This window comes from Centropristis striata, chromosome 10, assembly GCF_030273125.1.
Source record: "Centropristis striata isolate RG_2023a ecotype Rhode Island chromosome 10, C.striata_1.0, whole genome shotgun sequence".
In the NCBI taxonomy this organism is placed as follows: domain Eukaryota; kingdom Metazoa; phylum Chordata; class Actinopteri; order Perciformes; family Serranidae; genus Centropristis; species Centropristis striata.
The window spans coordinates 33,274,793-33,293,106 of record NC_081526.1 but is presented as its reverse complement, the minus strand read 5'-3'; the positions used below and the strand labels follow the sequence as shown (position 1 = coordinate 33,293,106).

General features: G+C 36.6%; 1 protein-coding gene across 2 annotated transcripts in view; it reads right to left on the bottom strand.

Moving 5' to 3' along the window:
- Positions 1 to 1,644: 1,644 nt before the first annotated feature.
- LOC131979463 (solute carrier family 35 member F5-like) overlaps positions 1,645 to 18,314 on the bottom strand; it is a 34,925-nt gene continuing 18,255 nt past the window's right edge. For both annotated transcript variants that reach the window (XM_059343449.1, XM_059343450.1), the window contains exons 10-16: positions 18,001 to 18,065; positions 16,569 to 16,673; positions 16,259 to 16,418; positions 15,983 to 16,073; positions 14,052 to 14,206; positions 8,744 to 8,844; positions 1,645 to 4,429 (exon numbers count right to left, since the gene is read on the bottom strand). In XM_059343449.1, the coding sequence (XP_059199432.1) occupies positions 8,763 to 8,844; positions 14,052 to 14,206; positions 15,983 to 16,073; positions 16,259 to 16,418; positions 16,569 to 16,673; positions 18,001 to 18,065 (658 nt within the window). In that variant the 3' untranslated portion in view covers positions 1,645 to 4,429; positions 8,744 to 8,762. The remainder of the gene's footprint in view (positions 4,430 to 8,743; positions 8,845 to 14,051; positions 14,207 to 15,982; positions 16,074 to 16,258; positions 16,419 to 16,568; positions 16,674 to 18,000; positions 18,066 to 18,314) is intronic.

Genomic DNA, 18,314 nt, shown 5'->3' with positions numbered 1-18,314 from the left:
AAAATCAGCATCATGTAAAATGATTGTATTTTAAATGTAGCTATTTCTAATGTACATCTCATTGACCTGTGAGAGGTAAAAACACCATTGCACTAAATATTGATTAAAATGGTTAGTAATGGAGTTATTAATGGAATATAAAGTGTTTATTTGGGATTTTTTTGTTTCTGACACTTTTGGATAATTAAACATGCCCCAGGTCAAATTGACCCACAAACATTATTGCTGTTCCTGAGAAACGAACATAACAGGAGGGTTTAAAAGTTTGATTTGCAAATTAGCTTAATCCCAGAAGAAAACAGGTCAATTTAATTTAATTTCAAATCAATATATCATGTTCTTGTTATTTATTTCTACAAGACTAGACTGCACATGAAAAAAGAGAGTTATTGTGATTTAATTATGGAATTTTGTGGTTCAATGTCACAAGAGGAGACAGAAATTCATGCAGTCGCCTTTTTTTGGTGGTTAAAAAAAACCTGAAATTAATTAACATCCGTCTTGTTCAAGTTTCGCTGCTCGGATATATCTTACCAACATTTAAAATGTTTTTTTTTAAAAAGAACAATAGTGTAGAAAGTAGAGGTGGGAAAGAAAATCAAGTGTTGTGATATTTTGCATGGCAATTTTATATCGATTCATTGCCCCCAAGAATCGATATTTAGTGTTCCGACGGCCGTTTTTTTGTTTTCACATTTATGAATATACTGAAGATACTGGTATCATATGAAACTGAAGACCTAAGGAATCTATAGGCAGTGGCGGTTCTCGACCAATTTTACTGTGGGGGCCAAGGAGGGGCCAGTGTTTAATCAGAGGTACATTAAAAGTCGTCAAAAATGATATTTAAGCATTCAAAACCTTTATTTTAGCTAAAAGTCTCATATTTGGAAGAACTATATAGATTGAAACACTGACACTTACCAACATTAACAGTTATTTTTGTACGACAATGACATTTCTCATTTTTGTGCACAATTACTTTTTTATTTTTGAAAGTGCAGTACAGTGAGAATGATCTCTATATTTAGCTTTTGTTGCACAATTAAACTATTATACAATGTTCACATTATGCTTTCCTTTTGTGTACAATGAGATATTGTTTGAACAAAAAATAGGTAAGAATTATTCCTTCGTTAATCGTTATAAATTGATCATTTTATTATTAATTTGACACAGGGGCCACAGCAGGGACCAAGGGCTTCTGTAGGCCCCTGTGTAGAACCGCCACTGCACTGCAAAGTAAGGCTTTTTTTCATGTTTCATTCAAAAAACTTCAGAGCAGTGAAGCTTGTCGTTTTTGAAAGTTTGATAAAATGCTGCAGTTGTTGTCGTCCATACATGTTTGATATCAGTTCAGTTCAGTTTGACTGAATACTTTGTTGGTCAGTCTGTGGGTTTCACTCTCATTGTGGAGAAATAAAAAGACTGAAGTGAGACGAATAAACTGAGAATTTTCTCTTATTTGACAAAACAATTCTTGACTGAATTTAATTTTGTGGAGACAAAATACAGTTAAACGTTTAAATCGCAATATACTGTATCAATACTCACCATATCACAAAATGCAAAAAAATCACAATAATATCGTATTGTGACTCAAGATAAAATCGTATAGTAGAAATATGCTATTTAACCCAGAGATTTAAAAAGATATGTTTTAATAGTGCAGTGTAAGTATGAAAACAGATTTGCAAAATAAAAGGATAATTCAAGAGCTGAGGTTGATAAAAGAGAAGTTACCATAACAGCCATTTTTTTTCGATTGTAGAACATCTTCATTAATTAATGACACTGAAAGGACAAATAATAGCTCGATAAGATATGAAAAAAACAAGACAAGAAGAACCTGAGAAAGAAAAAAGCGCATGACATTGATTCCACAAGCACCACTGGTAAAAGAGGAAAAAGTAGACGACAAAAAAACTAAAAAATGTTTACACTTCAGCTGTGACAGGAGGAGGGACTGATTGGCAACAACACAGCGAGTGCAGTGATGAACATGAAGGAGACAAGTTTATATCTGTCACTTAAAGTGCTCAATTCCTTAATTTACCCTCACAGGCCGGTTATTACTTCCTCCACTTCACACTCCAGAAAGCAACCTGGTCTCACAGAAATCCGTGAAATAGCCACGGATTTCGCTTAACTCAAAATCCGTGGAATAGCCACGGAATCGCTCAAATTTCCGTGAAACTGACACAGATTTTGCTATAATGCAAGTTAATGACAGTCATATCCCGTGGCTATTGGTTTGTCCCAAGTCACGTGACTTTCAAGGCCTCAGCGGTCAGAACAAAAAACATGGCGGACAGTTCTCTCATTTTTAGTGAAAAATCAATATTTTGACTTAGTTTCTGCATAAAAATGGATTTTGATCACATTTCTAGCGAGAAATATATGTTTTATTTTCTAAATATTCACTCAGTGAATGTACATAATCACTTTGTATGTTGGAATAGCCACGGGATATGACTGTCATTAACTTGCATTGTAGCGAAATCCGTGTCAGTTTCATGGAAATTTGAGCGATTCCGTGGCTATTCCACGGATTTTGAGTTAAGCGAAATCCGTGGCTATTTCACGGATTTCTGTGAGACCAGGTTGCCAGAAAGACTTTTAACAGTTTTTAACATTTCACCTTCAACTGTAGTGTTTACATCCTGGACACTGAGGCTGCTAAATGCTTTTTTCTCATCACATTAAATCACAAAACACGGTAAATAAATCATTTTATGCTTTAAAAAAAAGAAAAATCATATACAACAGTCCAATGGATGTGATATCTCAGAGAAATCTGGCTGTAATGCAAAAGACTCCATTTACAATGATACATAAAATATACAATGAAACCGACTGTCAGGCAGGAATCTGTAGTGGTCATGTGGATTTCACAAACAATACATCAATACTCTGTTAATGCGTCTCTGTGCACAGTATTTACACCATTTATTTTGAAAAACCGCTCGACCGTTATTACAGCAAGGCGTTTTGTAGCTTATAGCGAAAAGGCTTAACCATCAGTTCATATTCTAACACAAAGATTATGATTATCACAGTTTTGTCTTCATGATCCAGCACTGTCAGAGGTGCTGAAGTTGTGGGATGTTCAGCTGTAGTGTGTCTTCATTTCCATTTACGACACTAAATTAAGACTAAAAATTAAAAAAAAACGAGGGGTAGCTGAACTGAGAGATGGTAAAATCCTATCAGGACAGTGTTCATCACCTGGAGGTCTGCAGGAAATGGAAAATATCCAACAACACACGCAGGTCCCTCTGAAAGCTTCTGTCATTACCATGGCAACACATTACTGATGGGCTCAACATGTGAAGTGTGCCACACAAAATTTCCATCAAAGGTAGCCAAATCAGAAACAAACCTTTCACTTACAGTCATGGAAAGAATTATTAGACCACCCTTTTTATTCAATTTATTTTTCTGCTTTTCTTGATAATGATTTGGTTATTATCAAGTAAACCATGGGAAATGTCTAGATATCAGCTGTTAAAAATTAAACTCTTATGAGCTATTTTTGTTGTTATCATTATATTTGTCCAAAGAAATGTACCTTTTAATTCTACCAGGCATTAAAATGAACAAGAAATTAGAGAAAAAGGGTGGACTAATATTTTTTTTAAGACTGTAGAACCACTGTGTCCGCTTCACAAACACTTACAAACAGGTAGCTTTAAAAGGCTCAGAGCAGGGAAACTCAACTCACGGCCCAGGGGCTGATAGAGTGGCCGGGTGGCCCCCACAGACTTTTCTAAGTCACAATGAAAATAATAAAATTGACATTAAGTTTGATTGTAAATAAGGCACAACAGTGCATGAAAAGGCATCGAAATAGATCCTAAAAGAAAAAATTCCTGGGGTGTACCATTATATACTATTTATTAATTTTGTAACTGGCCTGCTTTTATTTTGAAAATCTGGCCCCTGAGCAAAGCAAGTGCAGTATCCCTGCTCCGTAGACAAACATAATCACGTCCAGTACGGAACAATGTTTGTCATGAAATATACGATTTGAACTCGTGGATTTTAGATTCTTTTTTAAGAAACACACACACACACACACAGACACGCACACACACACACACACACACACACACACAGTTGCTCTGCCTCTGTTAGTGTCAAGATCAAGTTCAACATGTACCGTTTTCATTTGGTCACATGACAATAAAGTAATCACTAATCATGTCCAGCACCTCGAGAACCATAAGGTTTCTTTTTTTACACAGAAAAAACATCAAAAAAGTAAAAAAAAAAAATTAAAAAAAAAGTGAAAATAAAAACTTGTAGAAATGGATGCATTTTGTCCCAACACTGTAGAAAATAAATAGATTTAATAGGAGGCACTGGGGTAGTTCAATGTCTCTGAAAGCTTCCAGATTGTCAGCTCAGCGAGATCCACATTCGCCACCTTGGGAGAGAAAAAAAAACTATGAGAACGTGCGGTGAGAGAAAAATCATGTATACTTTGTCAAGGAACACTGTTAGTGCTGCAAACGGTGCTAAAAACATTAAGTGTTGATTATAGATTCTATAAATATTGACAATATCACAGCTCCACGTAAGTGAAGCAAAAACATCTTGACCGCCCCCTGGTGGCTGGCTGCAGTACTGCACAGTGTAGTTCTTACCATCAGTGGTTTCCAGAGTATCCAAATCCCTTACTTAAGTAAAAGTACTAATACCACACTGTGAAATTACTCCACTACAAGTAAAAGTCCTGCATTCAAAAATTACTGAAGTAAAAGTACAAAAAGTATCAGCATCAAAATGTACTTAAAGTATCAAAAGTAAAAGTACTCGTTATGCTGAATGGAGCCACTCAGAGTGTTTTTTATATTCCAAATATATTATTAAATTACAATAGGGTCCTCGTACTTTCAGTGCTCGGTCCCTAATTATTTGTAATAATGCCTTTATGTTAGCAGTACTTTATTTTTTTAAAGATAGGGCTCATTTAACTTCTTAATATACTGTTATAAGATTTAACTAAAAATGTCTCATCACTAAATTGATCATGTTTTTTTATGTTAAATCTCGACCTGAAAGTAACTAATTCTAAAGTCAACAGCAGACGCTGCTATATTTTTTAACACACCTCTTTCAACTAATTGCCCAATTGCACAGCCTTAAGAGCTGCATATCACGAATGCTGGGTCTTGTTGGTTTTCTGAGAATCTACTGCACCTACTGGTACCTTGTTTGCCATGTAGCAATAAAAAAAATATACTAAAAACCTGGATTACTCTGGTTAGTCACATTGGACTGCTATTATTTTGAACACTACTGTACACTCGCTCCTCCATTAGACATTACATATCCAGCAGACAGGCTTAAGTCTGTCCTAAATTGCACTGTTTTCATTCTCCACTCACGCCTCTATTAGAAACCACATGCTGGGCTCAAAATCTCTCTCTGCCCTGCTGGCAATTACTCTGTGGGTTGGGAAGCAGCTGAGAAAATCTTTGCTAAACCTCTGAATAGTGAACAGACGGCTGATTTTACTGAGATGCTGACTTGAAATGAGTGGGTGGCCAGTCTTTTAAAACCTAAAATATTTACGTGATGATCTTCCGGTCCAGCTTGTCTGGTGTCCGTCCTACTCACCACCGAGTCTAAACACTGAGGCCGTCAGACAGAAACCTGACAGATGTTCACAGAGAAACAACTGAGCTGGGTGGAGACAGAAAATCCTGAACCTCATCGACTATACGCAACTGTTTTCAATGCAAATCTACCAAAATGTAAGGTACTTTAAAGTGTTTTTGGCTTCTAGGGGGCAGCAGAACGAACTGAAAACACAACATTGATATACATGGTAATTGTATTTATGTTGATAATATTTATATATATATATAGTAATTTATAATATACATGTATAGGTATTCACAATGTAATATAAATTGTTTATAGTATATGTATATATATACTTATTTATAATATTTGTATGTGACTATATTGATTATTCATATATGTATGTATATACTGACTCGTTAAGGGGTAGGACTAGATACGTTTTTTTTACTTCTACCTACCCCCTTTTGAGCTTGCAGAAAGTGTCTGTTTTTTTTTCATTTTTTTTGCTTTTTTGTTTTGTTTTTATTTATTCATCTATTAATATTTAAACTTGTTTTGTTTTTTATTGCCTGCATGTTCGAAATAAAGACAATCAATCAATCAATCAATTGACAAGAGGTGGGATTTAAATCGCTAACAAGGAACTTTTCGAGCATTTCATGCGCAAAGTTTAGTTTCAATGTGGAAAAAGTGCATAAAAATGTGTTTGTTTGTTTTTCAACAGTAACTGTCAGTGATGCTGACAGTAAATTTGGATATGTGATATGGTTCCTCATAATGTCACCTTTCATTAGGCCCGGAATGATGACTGTGGGTTGCAGCCTTTATGGACATCTGGTATGTCACCATGGTTACCAAGGTCCATTCCATAAATAGATAATCATAATTATTATTATTATGATAGTTATAAAAAAAAGTATCTTTTTTTTAGATATTTTCATCAAATTTGAACTGTGAGTAGTTAATATTTCATACTTTGACCCAATTGTTTTTTTCCAGCCCATAAGTCCCAGCTATAATGATCTGCAGGCCTGTATTTACCAAAAATATCCAGGCAGACAATAAAAAAACATATTTTTTACTGTGTTTCAGCTTCCATCACTCAATAACTGCAGCACTTACACTTATTCTGACTCTTTGGGAGTGTTACCTTTCAAATGTGACCAAAACCAGATTAACTCCAAACTATTCAAGAACGGCTTTTAATTTCCTGAGTATGCCTTTTACAGGTGTTTTAAGGTAAATTATACAGAATGTTAAGGGGTTGTGAATGTACTAGGAAGCAACTGCCTTTTGAAAACATTTAGCAGGTACGAAGCTACATTAGCATTCATTTGGAGTTGTGTTTATTCCACCTGATCAATGGAAGTCTAATATTCACCAACTCCGGAGAAATAAATCTGTCTCTGGCATTTAAGGCCGGTCGTCTACTCTGGGTTTTAGTAAGGCTGCTCTGATCAATAGGTCACTGATTGTTACTGGCTGATATTCATACTGAACTTAAAACTTTGTTTTGTTTAATTGTTCTATGTGCAGCTAAAATGACTTCACTGGCCTGGTAAAGACATAAACTCTGCAGTATGTCAGGTGTGTTCCACAGGAAGGATGCTGTCGTTAATAGTCACTCCAAGCACACTCTGGTAGCTATCCTCCATTAAAAAAAGATCGACTAATCGATTCGTTGATTTAAGCAACAGATCTGTAAAACTGAGTTTCTCTGCAAAGAATCTCAAAAAACTCAAAACTCAAAACTTTACTTGAAGTTGGCAAAATTTAGATGTTAAGGTGCCGGGGCGTAGACTTTTGTAAGCTATAATACACAATTTAGTTGACTAAAATGTGAAAAGTTTTTTTTTTAAATAATAATAGTGGATAAAAGCTATACATTTTTACAATTGAAGAATAAAAACAGCTTTGGGCCTATATCAATGAAAAAAAACCTTTGGTCACAGCCACAGGGAGCCACTGTAGACGGCCTGAAGAGCCACATTTGGCTCCGGAGCTTCAGGTTGCCTCACGCTGGACTAAGGCTAAATTCACACTGCAGGCAGATGTGACCCAAATCCGATTTTTGCTCATATGTGACTCAGATCTGATTTTTTATGACAGTCTGAACAGCACAAATCTGATTTTTTTTTCAAATCAAATCCAGACTGATTTCATATGTGGTCCTAAATTGGATACATATCTGATGTTTTGCTTTGGTCATGTCGCGTTTCCTCCGACTTCTATGTCCCTTTAGACTAGAGCTCCCTGACTGAGGTCAGAAAGCCCAGAGGAGATGAGTTTTCCTCCGGGTTAAGCCCTTGAATTTTAAAACCATATAGAAAGCAATACACAGGAGCTCAACCTGGTCTTGAGAAGCTGCAGGCTTTATGATCTTATAACTGCACATTTACTGCCGAAGTGATCACTTTTACTCCTTCCTGCTGAGCCGTCTCTCTGCTCGTTTCCTGCTGCATATCAACCTCTCTCTCTCTCTCTCTCTCTCTCTCTCTCTCTCGCTCTCTCTCGCTCTCTCTCGCTCTCTCTCGCTCACTTGTCCGCACACACACAGACAGGCCTCTTAAAGTAGCCACGCAATTCTTATAACACAAAGTTAAAAATGTTTCTCTTCTTATGAGTCTGATATAGGCCACATTTAATAAATAATGCGAAAACATAAAAAAATTGGATCTGAGCAAAAAAAATCCAAATCGAGCATCAAGGCCTGCAGTGTGAACATAGCCTAACCCCTGTCAGTCCAATTAAATATGACTGTAGATTTCAAATGTTGAAAAAATATAAAGATGATGCAGTTACTGAAAATGTTACCAAATTTGTCAAGGAAGGTCTTGACTTATGTATCTACTGTGTTTCAAACAGAAACATCATTGCTTTTACTTAAGTAATCGTGTTTTTCTATTAAAATTTGTCACATATGATTTAATTTTGAAACAAGACTGACTCTGAAATTTGAAATTGAAAGATGATAAATAGCTTTACTTCCCAGCAGCATAGTCACACCGAAGTCTGTTGCAAGTTCAGTAAGTAGACATTAATTTGTAATTTTTTTTTTTAGTTTGGGAATTTAACTAGGTTTTACTTTGATTCAAACAACCTGGTAACCACACAAAGACATGAAATGCGGGACCGAGTGATGGTTTACTTTGTGATTGGCTGCTGGATCATGAGCAGAAGCTTCCTTCGTTGGGGGAGACCGTGTGTAGAGGGATAAGGCTTTCACACTGCTCGCTGTCTTCTGGCAATCTGTGGGCACAGGGAATCAACCGGCTGTCAATCATCATCACAGTCATCATCTTGACAACCATCATTATTATAATCATCCATCAGCAAATGGGAACAAGCATTCACAGAAGAATGGAGAGCATAACTGCCACTGAGAGGATATTCAGTCAAGCGTGCACATCTGATTACAGATAACTCAGCGAGGCTACCAGCTACAAATGATGGACTCTATTGTCCTTGAGAGAAGAAAAGACTCAGTAGCGTGTGTCAGAGTGGAGGTCAATTCATTTTTAATACGTCAAAATAGCGCAATGCAATGAAACAACTCACTTTGTATGGAAAACTTTAAAAGCTTTAACCATGTCGTAGAATTATCACATTAAAGGAACACTCCACCGTTTTTTCATATTAAAACATGTTATTCGGGTAAGTAAGACGAGTTGATACAGACATTTTGCGTCTCAATGCGTGCACTCAATCGCCCTGGCGCGCAGAGCTACTTGGCTAGCACTTAGCTTAGCCCAGTTCATTCATTACGGTCCAAACAGATGGACAGTTAGAAGCGACCAAACTCCTCCACGTTTTCCCTATTTAAATACAGCTACACGAGTAGTTAAACGACCAAGTATGGCGACACAAAATAAAACGTGGCGCTTTTCGAAGCGGATAAAAAGGATAACTATAATGTATGGCGGAATAACACTTGGGAGCACTTCGACTCGGCGCAGTAATATCATCACTCCTGACGGAAGTGAGAGGGAGCGGAAGTGATGATATTACTGCGCCTTTTTATCCACTTCGAAAAGCGCCACGTTTTATTTTGTGTCGCCATACTTGGTCGTTTAACTACTCGTGTAGCTGTATTTAAATAGGGAAAACGTGGAGGAGTTTGGTCGCTTCTAACTGTCCATCTGTTTGGATCCTAATGAATGAACTGGGCTAAGCTAAGTGCTAGCCAAGTAGCTCCGCACGCCAGGGCGATTGAGTGCACGCATTGAGACGCAAGAGGTCTGTATCAACTCATCTTACTTACCCGAATAACATGTTTTAATATGAAAAAACGGTGGAGTGTTCCTTTAAGTCTCAATGTGTGTGTGTGTGTGTGTGTGTGTCTTTTAACAGATGGAATTCATGGAAGCAGCCACCCATTAAGCATGCATGTGTGTGTGTTTACACTAGGGATGGGAATAATTAATCGGTGATCAATTAATGGTCGTTAAGAATTTGGTCGATCACATGGAATTTTTTAACCGATCTGTGTATTTTTTAATTTTTAATTTGTATCTCTGACTGTGTATCAGTATCACTGAACTGAAACACGCCGATCGTTCAGTTCTGCGGCCGTACGTCAATAGCTGAGAATTAAGTTGCATAAAGCTACAGTCTGCGAACTTAAAGTTGCAATAACAATTAAAACACACACATAAATACAAGAGGATTCATTTGAGCAGAACTAGCTTACTGTATCAAACCTTGCTAGCATGAATTACTGAGTTTAATTTAATCCAAAACTTATTTAAACACAAAACAAATTAAAATATGAAGATTACTGTGAAAACTAACCTCAGGCCTCTTCGAGGCTAAAACATAAAACATTTTACTCCTTGACGTTAACTTTACTTTCATATTACCTCACTTGATTTAGTTTTTAAGATTGACAGGAAGTCTATTTTCGTCCTTTCAAAATAAAAGCATCTGTTATCAATGCAGGCTTTTGCATAGTGCTGTATATATAGCTTTTATTTTGCCCATGTATGCATGTTTTTTTACATACTGGTATATATAAAAACATATCAATTACTCGATTAATTGATCGTTAACGTAATAGATAATCGAGTTGGCAGGTTTCTTCCAAACGCCCATCCCTTGTGGGTGATTCTTATGAAGCCAGTCTAAATTATGTCTGTGAAGATTATAAGGACATACTTTATTAAACTAAATGTATTTCACTTTTATAGGAATGAACAATATAGCCATAATGAGGCACAATTCATTGTTTCGTGTTAAAATAATATTTTCTGTATTTTTAAACATATTTTTGATTCACAAATTCATTACCGTAACACATCCAGATAAAAATGTCATGGTTTCCTCACACTTATATACAATAAATATTTAATAAACTTTATAAAAATAAATATACATTTGTTTAAAAATGTATAATTTAACCGAATATAATCAAACGTTATGGTTTTTAACAATGTATAAAGGACAAAATCTGAATGAAAATTGATGAGAAAAAATGGTTAAATGTTATGGTAATGATAGAATTGTTTGAATTAAAATATGTGTACATTTTAATAAAATACATTTTGGTGATACCAGCTACCCTTGAGCATATTTAAGTGCTTGCCAAAGAAAAAAAGAAAAAAAAAACCCTTTTGTTGTTTTTTTTATTTCTATTTAAAAATGGGTTACGGTAATGAATTTTGCTCAGTGTCTCTAAAAATGTAAGGAAATACCTTAAAAGTGTTTAAATAGATTATAAATTCATATTAAACAGTGACTTTAGATTGTATAAGTTATAAAGGGTCAAAGAAAATACGTATTTAATGCTCTTGGATTTTTGCTATGAGCTGTACCATGTTCATGAGTGTGTGTGTGTGTGTGTGTGTGTGTGTGTGTGTCCATTAACAGATGTAATTCATGGAAGCAGCCACCCATTCAGCACGTATGAATGTTTACACTCTTTTTGCACTTGTATCACATTGGAAACGGAGCATACACACATAATGACTCAATGTGACAAAAGGCAGACAGCAGGAAATGACTGCTGTGAGGAGGATGCAGGGTGTGATAGGTCTGATAAGATAATGCTTGTGCACGCCTGAGACCAGTCAGGTTTACTGTAGCCCCTAATGTTCTACTAGGCCATTAATAATGAGTCATTTTATGAAAATTAAGCTGCAGAGATTTAAAACTTGCTTATGATAAATGGTCCTTTAGAAAGAGTTTCATCATCTTTATGTCTGGTGAAAGTTACACTGTCATCACTGAGTAATGAGGTTGCAAGCAGCGACCGAGAACACGCCTTGTTGCTATTTTCAAACATTACAAATGCAACTTTTCTCTAAACAAGGTCATAATAATTAAGCCATTTATCATTCTTTAATTTCGGACAATTCTTGTGAGATGAACACTTCCCTCGGGAAAACCAACCAAATTTAAGCTTAAAATAGTGCAATTTTAATCAAAATCCCTCCATTTTACATATGATGTACACATGGATTCTGCACTAACCAGATTATGTAAAAAACATTACATTTTCCTCAGTGCAAATGGCAGCATGAATGACTCAATGATGTGAAAAATTCACATAAACTTCAACTGAACAGCAGGCTGTTTACACAGAGCAGAGAGGAGAGGACAGGAGAAGTTGGAGGTAGAGGTTGTAAACATTTAAATAGTTTAATATTTAAGCAAACTTTTTTTGAAATATTTCTAACACTTGTGGGTAATTAGAAACCTGTTGTAAATACAGATTAATGTTTTCCTATTTTTTTTGCAAAATTGACTGTTAAAGAAATTTAACGAAGATTTGTTTCTTTTTTTATGATTTATGGCAATAAAACTGTGTTATTCTGCACAGTCCTACATTCTTCTAGCCATGATTGTGCTGTTTCCATAGAGGTGCAGGACGATAATGCAGTGAAAAATGAGGCAACAGTCAGTATGTGACAGGAGCAAAAAATGCCCTAAAACTGCTTCGGGGTGGAGGAAGATGAACTGAGATTTCATATTTTTCTCCCAATTTCCCACACATGTGGCTCTTGTCAGTGCTAAGTGCCCACTGCTGGCCTGAGGAGGTTGGATAGACAGTTAAACGAGCCATTAACAACATTTTTTAAAATGATTTAAATAGCGTAAATAGTTGGACTCGGCTGTGGCCTCATTGTGAAATCACCACTGGCTGCAGCAGAGCCACGTGGGACCTTCACACCTTTTATTGACACTGTTTTAAATTAGCATAAATACATGTTTGCAGCTAAGCTAGATGTAAATATAGACATTCTTTACTTTACTCAGAGTAATTACTATACTACTGCATATCATATTGTATTTCTAGCTAATCCAGAGTAATAAGTAGTAAAGTAGGGGGTTAAGGTCCTTCCATTTATATGAGTGTGAGAGAGAGCACACACCACACTACGTTGGGTTTAAAAACTATTTTCCTGATAATATAAACACCAAACTAATAGCCTTGTTTTCAGTCCCAGCCAGTGGTGGAAGAAGTATTCATATCCCTTACTTAAGTAAAAGTATGAATAAAACACTGTGAAATTACTCCCCTACAAGTAAAAGTCCTGCATTCAAAACATACTGAAGAAAAAGTACAAAAGTATCAGCACCAAAATGTACTTAAAGTATCAAAAGTAAAAGTACTCGTTATGCAGAATGAACCCACTCAGATTGTTTTATATATTCTAAATATATTATAAGATTATTTGTATTGATGCATTTATGTATGTATAATTTTACTGTTGTCCAGATAGGACGAATGTTAATTACTTAATACACTGTTATGTTTTATAAATGTGTAATCATATTAAATATATGGTATTTTTTCATGTTGAATCTGAAAAGTAACTAAAGCTGTCAGCTAAATGTAGTAGAGTAAAAAGTACAATATTTGCCTCTAAATGTAGTGGAGTAGAAGTATAAAGTTACATAAAATGGAAATACTCAAGTAAAGTACAAGTACCTCAAAATTGTACTTAAGTACAGTACTTGAGTAAATGTACTTAGTTACTTCCCACCACTGGTCCCAGCTGAGCACCAAACACTGCTGCCAGAGACACAACTGCATTGCATTACCTTTTTTTTTCACTCCTCATTTTTTCAGTTTGGTTTTCTGGCAACTCAGCTCATAAATGCTTTCTGGCCACAAAATCCTAATTCTATGTCCTTCAATCCACCACAGCAACATTTTCACTACTTTTCGTGCTTGTGTAACCTTGCCAAAAGAGAAAAAAAGGTGCTCCATCACTGAAGTATTGGATCTCTGCAAGTGATTTTTCATACACTGAAACCACTCACTGCTGAAGGGCAATACATTAAACCAACTAACTAACTGGCGGCTTGGAAAACAATCAACAGTTACACCAATGTGGTTGAAGTACAAATTGAACTGAATGAGTTAATGCAATCAGTTGCTTGCCAGTTTTGGAGCTGAAGGCCACTACTGTCACATGGTGTAATCCCTCTTCAGGATCCAACAGTGTGTGTACCTCTGAATGCGATGTTTTCTGCAGATGAAGACGTACACTCTCCTCAGCCCCACCAGGACCGGGTCCCAGTTGTTGTAGTGGCACAAGAGTGCGGCGATGAAGAAGGAGAGGAAGACGGGAACCGCCCCGGCGAAAAACAGCCACGAGAAACGCACCTACACACACACAGACACACACAGACACACACACACACACACACACACGGAGGAAATAGCGATTACCAGCTTACTCGGCTGAGATACTGTTCCTCAGAAGCTGGAGCTGTTTTCATGCTACAGTCATGATATCCTGAAGGGAAGCGGTCCCCTGACCTCTAACCCCCGGATATCGGAATGAAAATGGGTTCTACCAGTACCCACAAGGCTCCCCTTTGCCAATCCCATGATGCTAGTATTAGATATAATAGCAATTTTTCACTCAATTTTTATTTGAATTGTATGTTATACGATATATGCAAATATACAGCCATTTAAAATGGTTAGTATCAATAAATGAGTGAACTTTCAACATGAAGCTCTTGCCTGTTCTTGACTGCCCTATAGAGGCCATGTTGGCATATTGTTTTCCAGTGCCACTGCTGCAGCTATGCAATAAATAAAGGTCAATCTAGGTAATCTAGTAGTATCTAGTAAATAAATTATTACAAGGTTAACATAAATGAAAGACTAATAGGCCTGTGCATGAGTGGATGAATTGATGGGGGGAAAACAAGAGTAAAATATGAATATTAATATCGTCCCACATGATCGATCGGTTCTGATCGGTAATCGGATGAATGAGGCTTTAGGTGATCGGTGATCAGTATTGGTCCCAAAAAACCTGATCGGACCATCTCTAGTATCGGTCGAGCCGAGTGAGCTAAGCAATAAAGGAAGAGAGGAAGCGGCAGTAACAGAAACAACTGTGAATCGGAGGAATAAAAAGTTATTTTCGGATTTGTTTCGCGGCAGTAACAACAATAAATAAACCCAGAACTCCACACAACCCCACAGGAAGCTGCTGCATTGCTGAATTTTGTGTGAATATCAGCTTCATGCTGTCGCAGCAGGTGTGTGTCAAACACATACTGACCAACGCAGCAACACACTTTGCACAGCAGAGGAAAGAAAGGTGAGAAAGGTGTGTGGGAAACACCATAAAAACACATGAAAAAACACACTATGATGTTGTAACAGCCCGTTAATTGTCAAATAATGCTGCTTTGAGTCATGCTCCTTGACGTTAACTTTACAATATTACCTCACTTGATTTAGTTTTTAAGATTGACAGGAAGTCTCTTTTCGTCCTTTCAAAATAAAAGCATCTGTTATCAATACAGGCTTTTGCATAGTGCTGTATATATAGCTTTTATTTTGCCCATGTATGCATGTTTTTTTACATACTGGTATATATAAAAACATATCGATTATACGATTAATTGATCGTTAACGTAATAGATAATCGAGTTGGCAGGTTTCTTCCAAACACCCATCCCGTGTGTGTGTGTGTGTGTGTCTGTGTGTGTGTGTGTGTGTGTGTGTGTGTGTGTGTGTGTGTGTGGCTGGGGGTTATACATGCAAAGCAACTCATAAGACATGATAGAGCATGAGAATGGCCATCACATACTTCCATCATCATGTTCTAAGTTGTTATATACTTTAATCTTTCAACATTTGACTAACCAAAATGCACCTAACCAAAAGACCTCATCACAGATTTATGATGCATGGGAATAAATCTTCCAACTTTCAGGTGATGCACACCACTTCTGTGTGGCAACTACTGTTGACTTCTGATACAATAAACAGTAAACAAATTGAAATTGCATTGAACCCAAGTTTTCATTCTGCAATCTGCTCTGACCCCTAATTGGCATCTTCAAACAAACATTATCTTGAATCTTATTTTTCAAACTCTGCCTCTGATTGAAGTTCCTGCAGTGGGAAACTTACCTTCTGCATGCAAATATCTGCCATAATAGACAGCGGGATGGTGAGGCTCAATGCCAGAGTCCCGATTAGAGATGATGTGAGGAAACAGCCCCTGTTGAGAGCAAGCGGCGTCAGAGTCACTGCATTAAAACGCCTCTGAAATACTGCATATTCTTCAAACCCATTAGTTCTACTAACTCAACTGGGAGTATCAAAAATGTCCTTATACAAGATGGAAATTGTGGTGGCTTGGTGCCAGCATTGCGACCTGAATAAATAATGCGTGATGTGCTTTACCAGAGCCAGAGGAACTCGGAGAGAACGGTCCCGATGAGGCCGTTAATGAGTATGTACGTCCACACCAGCTGGCTGGGAAGCTCAAAGGCCTCGAAGCCCGTGTAGTGGAGCAGGAGGAAGCCCGGCCACAGGAGCAGCAGGTTGAACAGACCCACAAACCCTGAGGGACACACAGCAGCTTTAACTTTAACAGCCCTGCAGGGGGTCTCTATTATGTTTTAGTACATAGACAGGGTGCAGAACATTGTCCTGAAATAACAGTACACATTTTAAAGAGCTTAAAAACAGGCGTATGGAGCCTTGTTCTTACCAAAGAACATGGGGATGTCGAGCTTATCCTCCCGATCCACTCGTCTCTTGATCATTACAATGTAGACAGCGTACAGCACCGCCCCCGCCAGAGACCACAAAGAACCTTCATGTAAAAGTCAATCACATTTTGAGAGAAGGCTTCGAACTTAATTTATTTAACACAGTTAGGGAGAACAGAAATGTGGATTTTCCATACACAATAGCAGTGGTGGAAGAAGTATTGAGATCCCTTACTTAAGTAAAAGTGGAAAAGACATTTTCCATGGTTTTCTTGATAATAACCAAAACCATGGAAAATGTCTAGATATCAGCTCCTAAATTAAACTCTTTTTGTTGTTATTATATTTGTCTATTCAAATGTACCTTTAGTTGTACCAGGCATTAAAATGAACAAGAAATTAAAGAAAACAAGGGTGGTCTAATATCTTTTTCCATTATTGGTTTATTTGTTTTAATTCTTTTATGTAAGCAGTGTTTTAATTTAGTAAAGAATGGGCTCATTTAACTACTCAATATACTGTTATAAGATTTAATTTTTAAAAAAAAGTCTAGTCACTTTAAATGTATAATGTTTTTATGCTTAATCTCGACCTGAAAAGTAACTTAGCTTAGCTGTCAGCTAAATGTAGTGGAGTAAAAAGTAAAAAAAATTTCCTCACAATATAGTGAAGTAGAAGTATAACGTTACATAAAATGGAAATACTCAAGTAAAGTACAAGTACCTCAAAATTGTACTTAAGTACAGTACTGCCCTACAAAGCAAAAAGGCAGTAACCGCATTTTTGGTCAAAAATGAGTTATTATCATTTTAATGATATTCAAAGCATCCTTTGTTATGTGACAAAACATCTTATCTCAAATGTGTGTCGTTTTGGAGAAAAATGGTAGTCGTTTGTATAGTAACTGCAAAAAGCCTTGCAGCCGTTTCAGCACCAGAACAGCTTCCGGGTGGAGAATACTGACCTAATATGGTCAAATTAGTTTGGGTTTGGTATATCCATGTTCAGGAAAACAAATGGTTCCAATTATTTCAAATACAGTGTATCTAACACACCCAGAGCCCATTGTGGCAAAATAGTTTTTGGAGAATCTATACTGCCTTTTTTCTTGGTATGGTGCCACATTTTTGGTAAGTAATACAAAGCAAGAATACAGTAACTGCAAAATAGGGCTAAAATATAAAATTAAATATGAGGATTGATATGTACAAAAATAAGCTAATATAAAGTAACAAAACAGCCACATGTCCAATAATCTACCTACAACTACTTAGGCTAGATTACAGGATAACTTTAAAGTCATTTTTCTCAGTTCTGCACTCTGCGTAGTTACTGCCTTTTTGCTTTGTAGGGCAGAGTACTTGAGTGAATGTACTTCGTTACTTTCCACCACTGCACTAAAGTGATGTGGCATAGTGACAGATAACTGACCTGTGACACCTTTCTCATCGGGGTTATCCATGCTGGAGAAACTCACAAGAGTAACACCTCCCATGCTGAAAAAGAGAGAAACATGAAGTGAGTGACTAAAGCACAAGGACAGGTACACAGGGCTGTTTCAAAAAAATAAAAAAAATAAATGCAGTTAAATATATCTTATAATTAAAATAATAATAATAAACGACAGATAATATATATCTTATGACAGAAGTATCTTTAGTATATTTTTGTGGTTATTTCTGTCTTTAATGGACAGGACAGCTGGAGATAGACAGGAAAGGAGGCGAGAGACGGGGGAGGACATG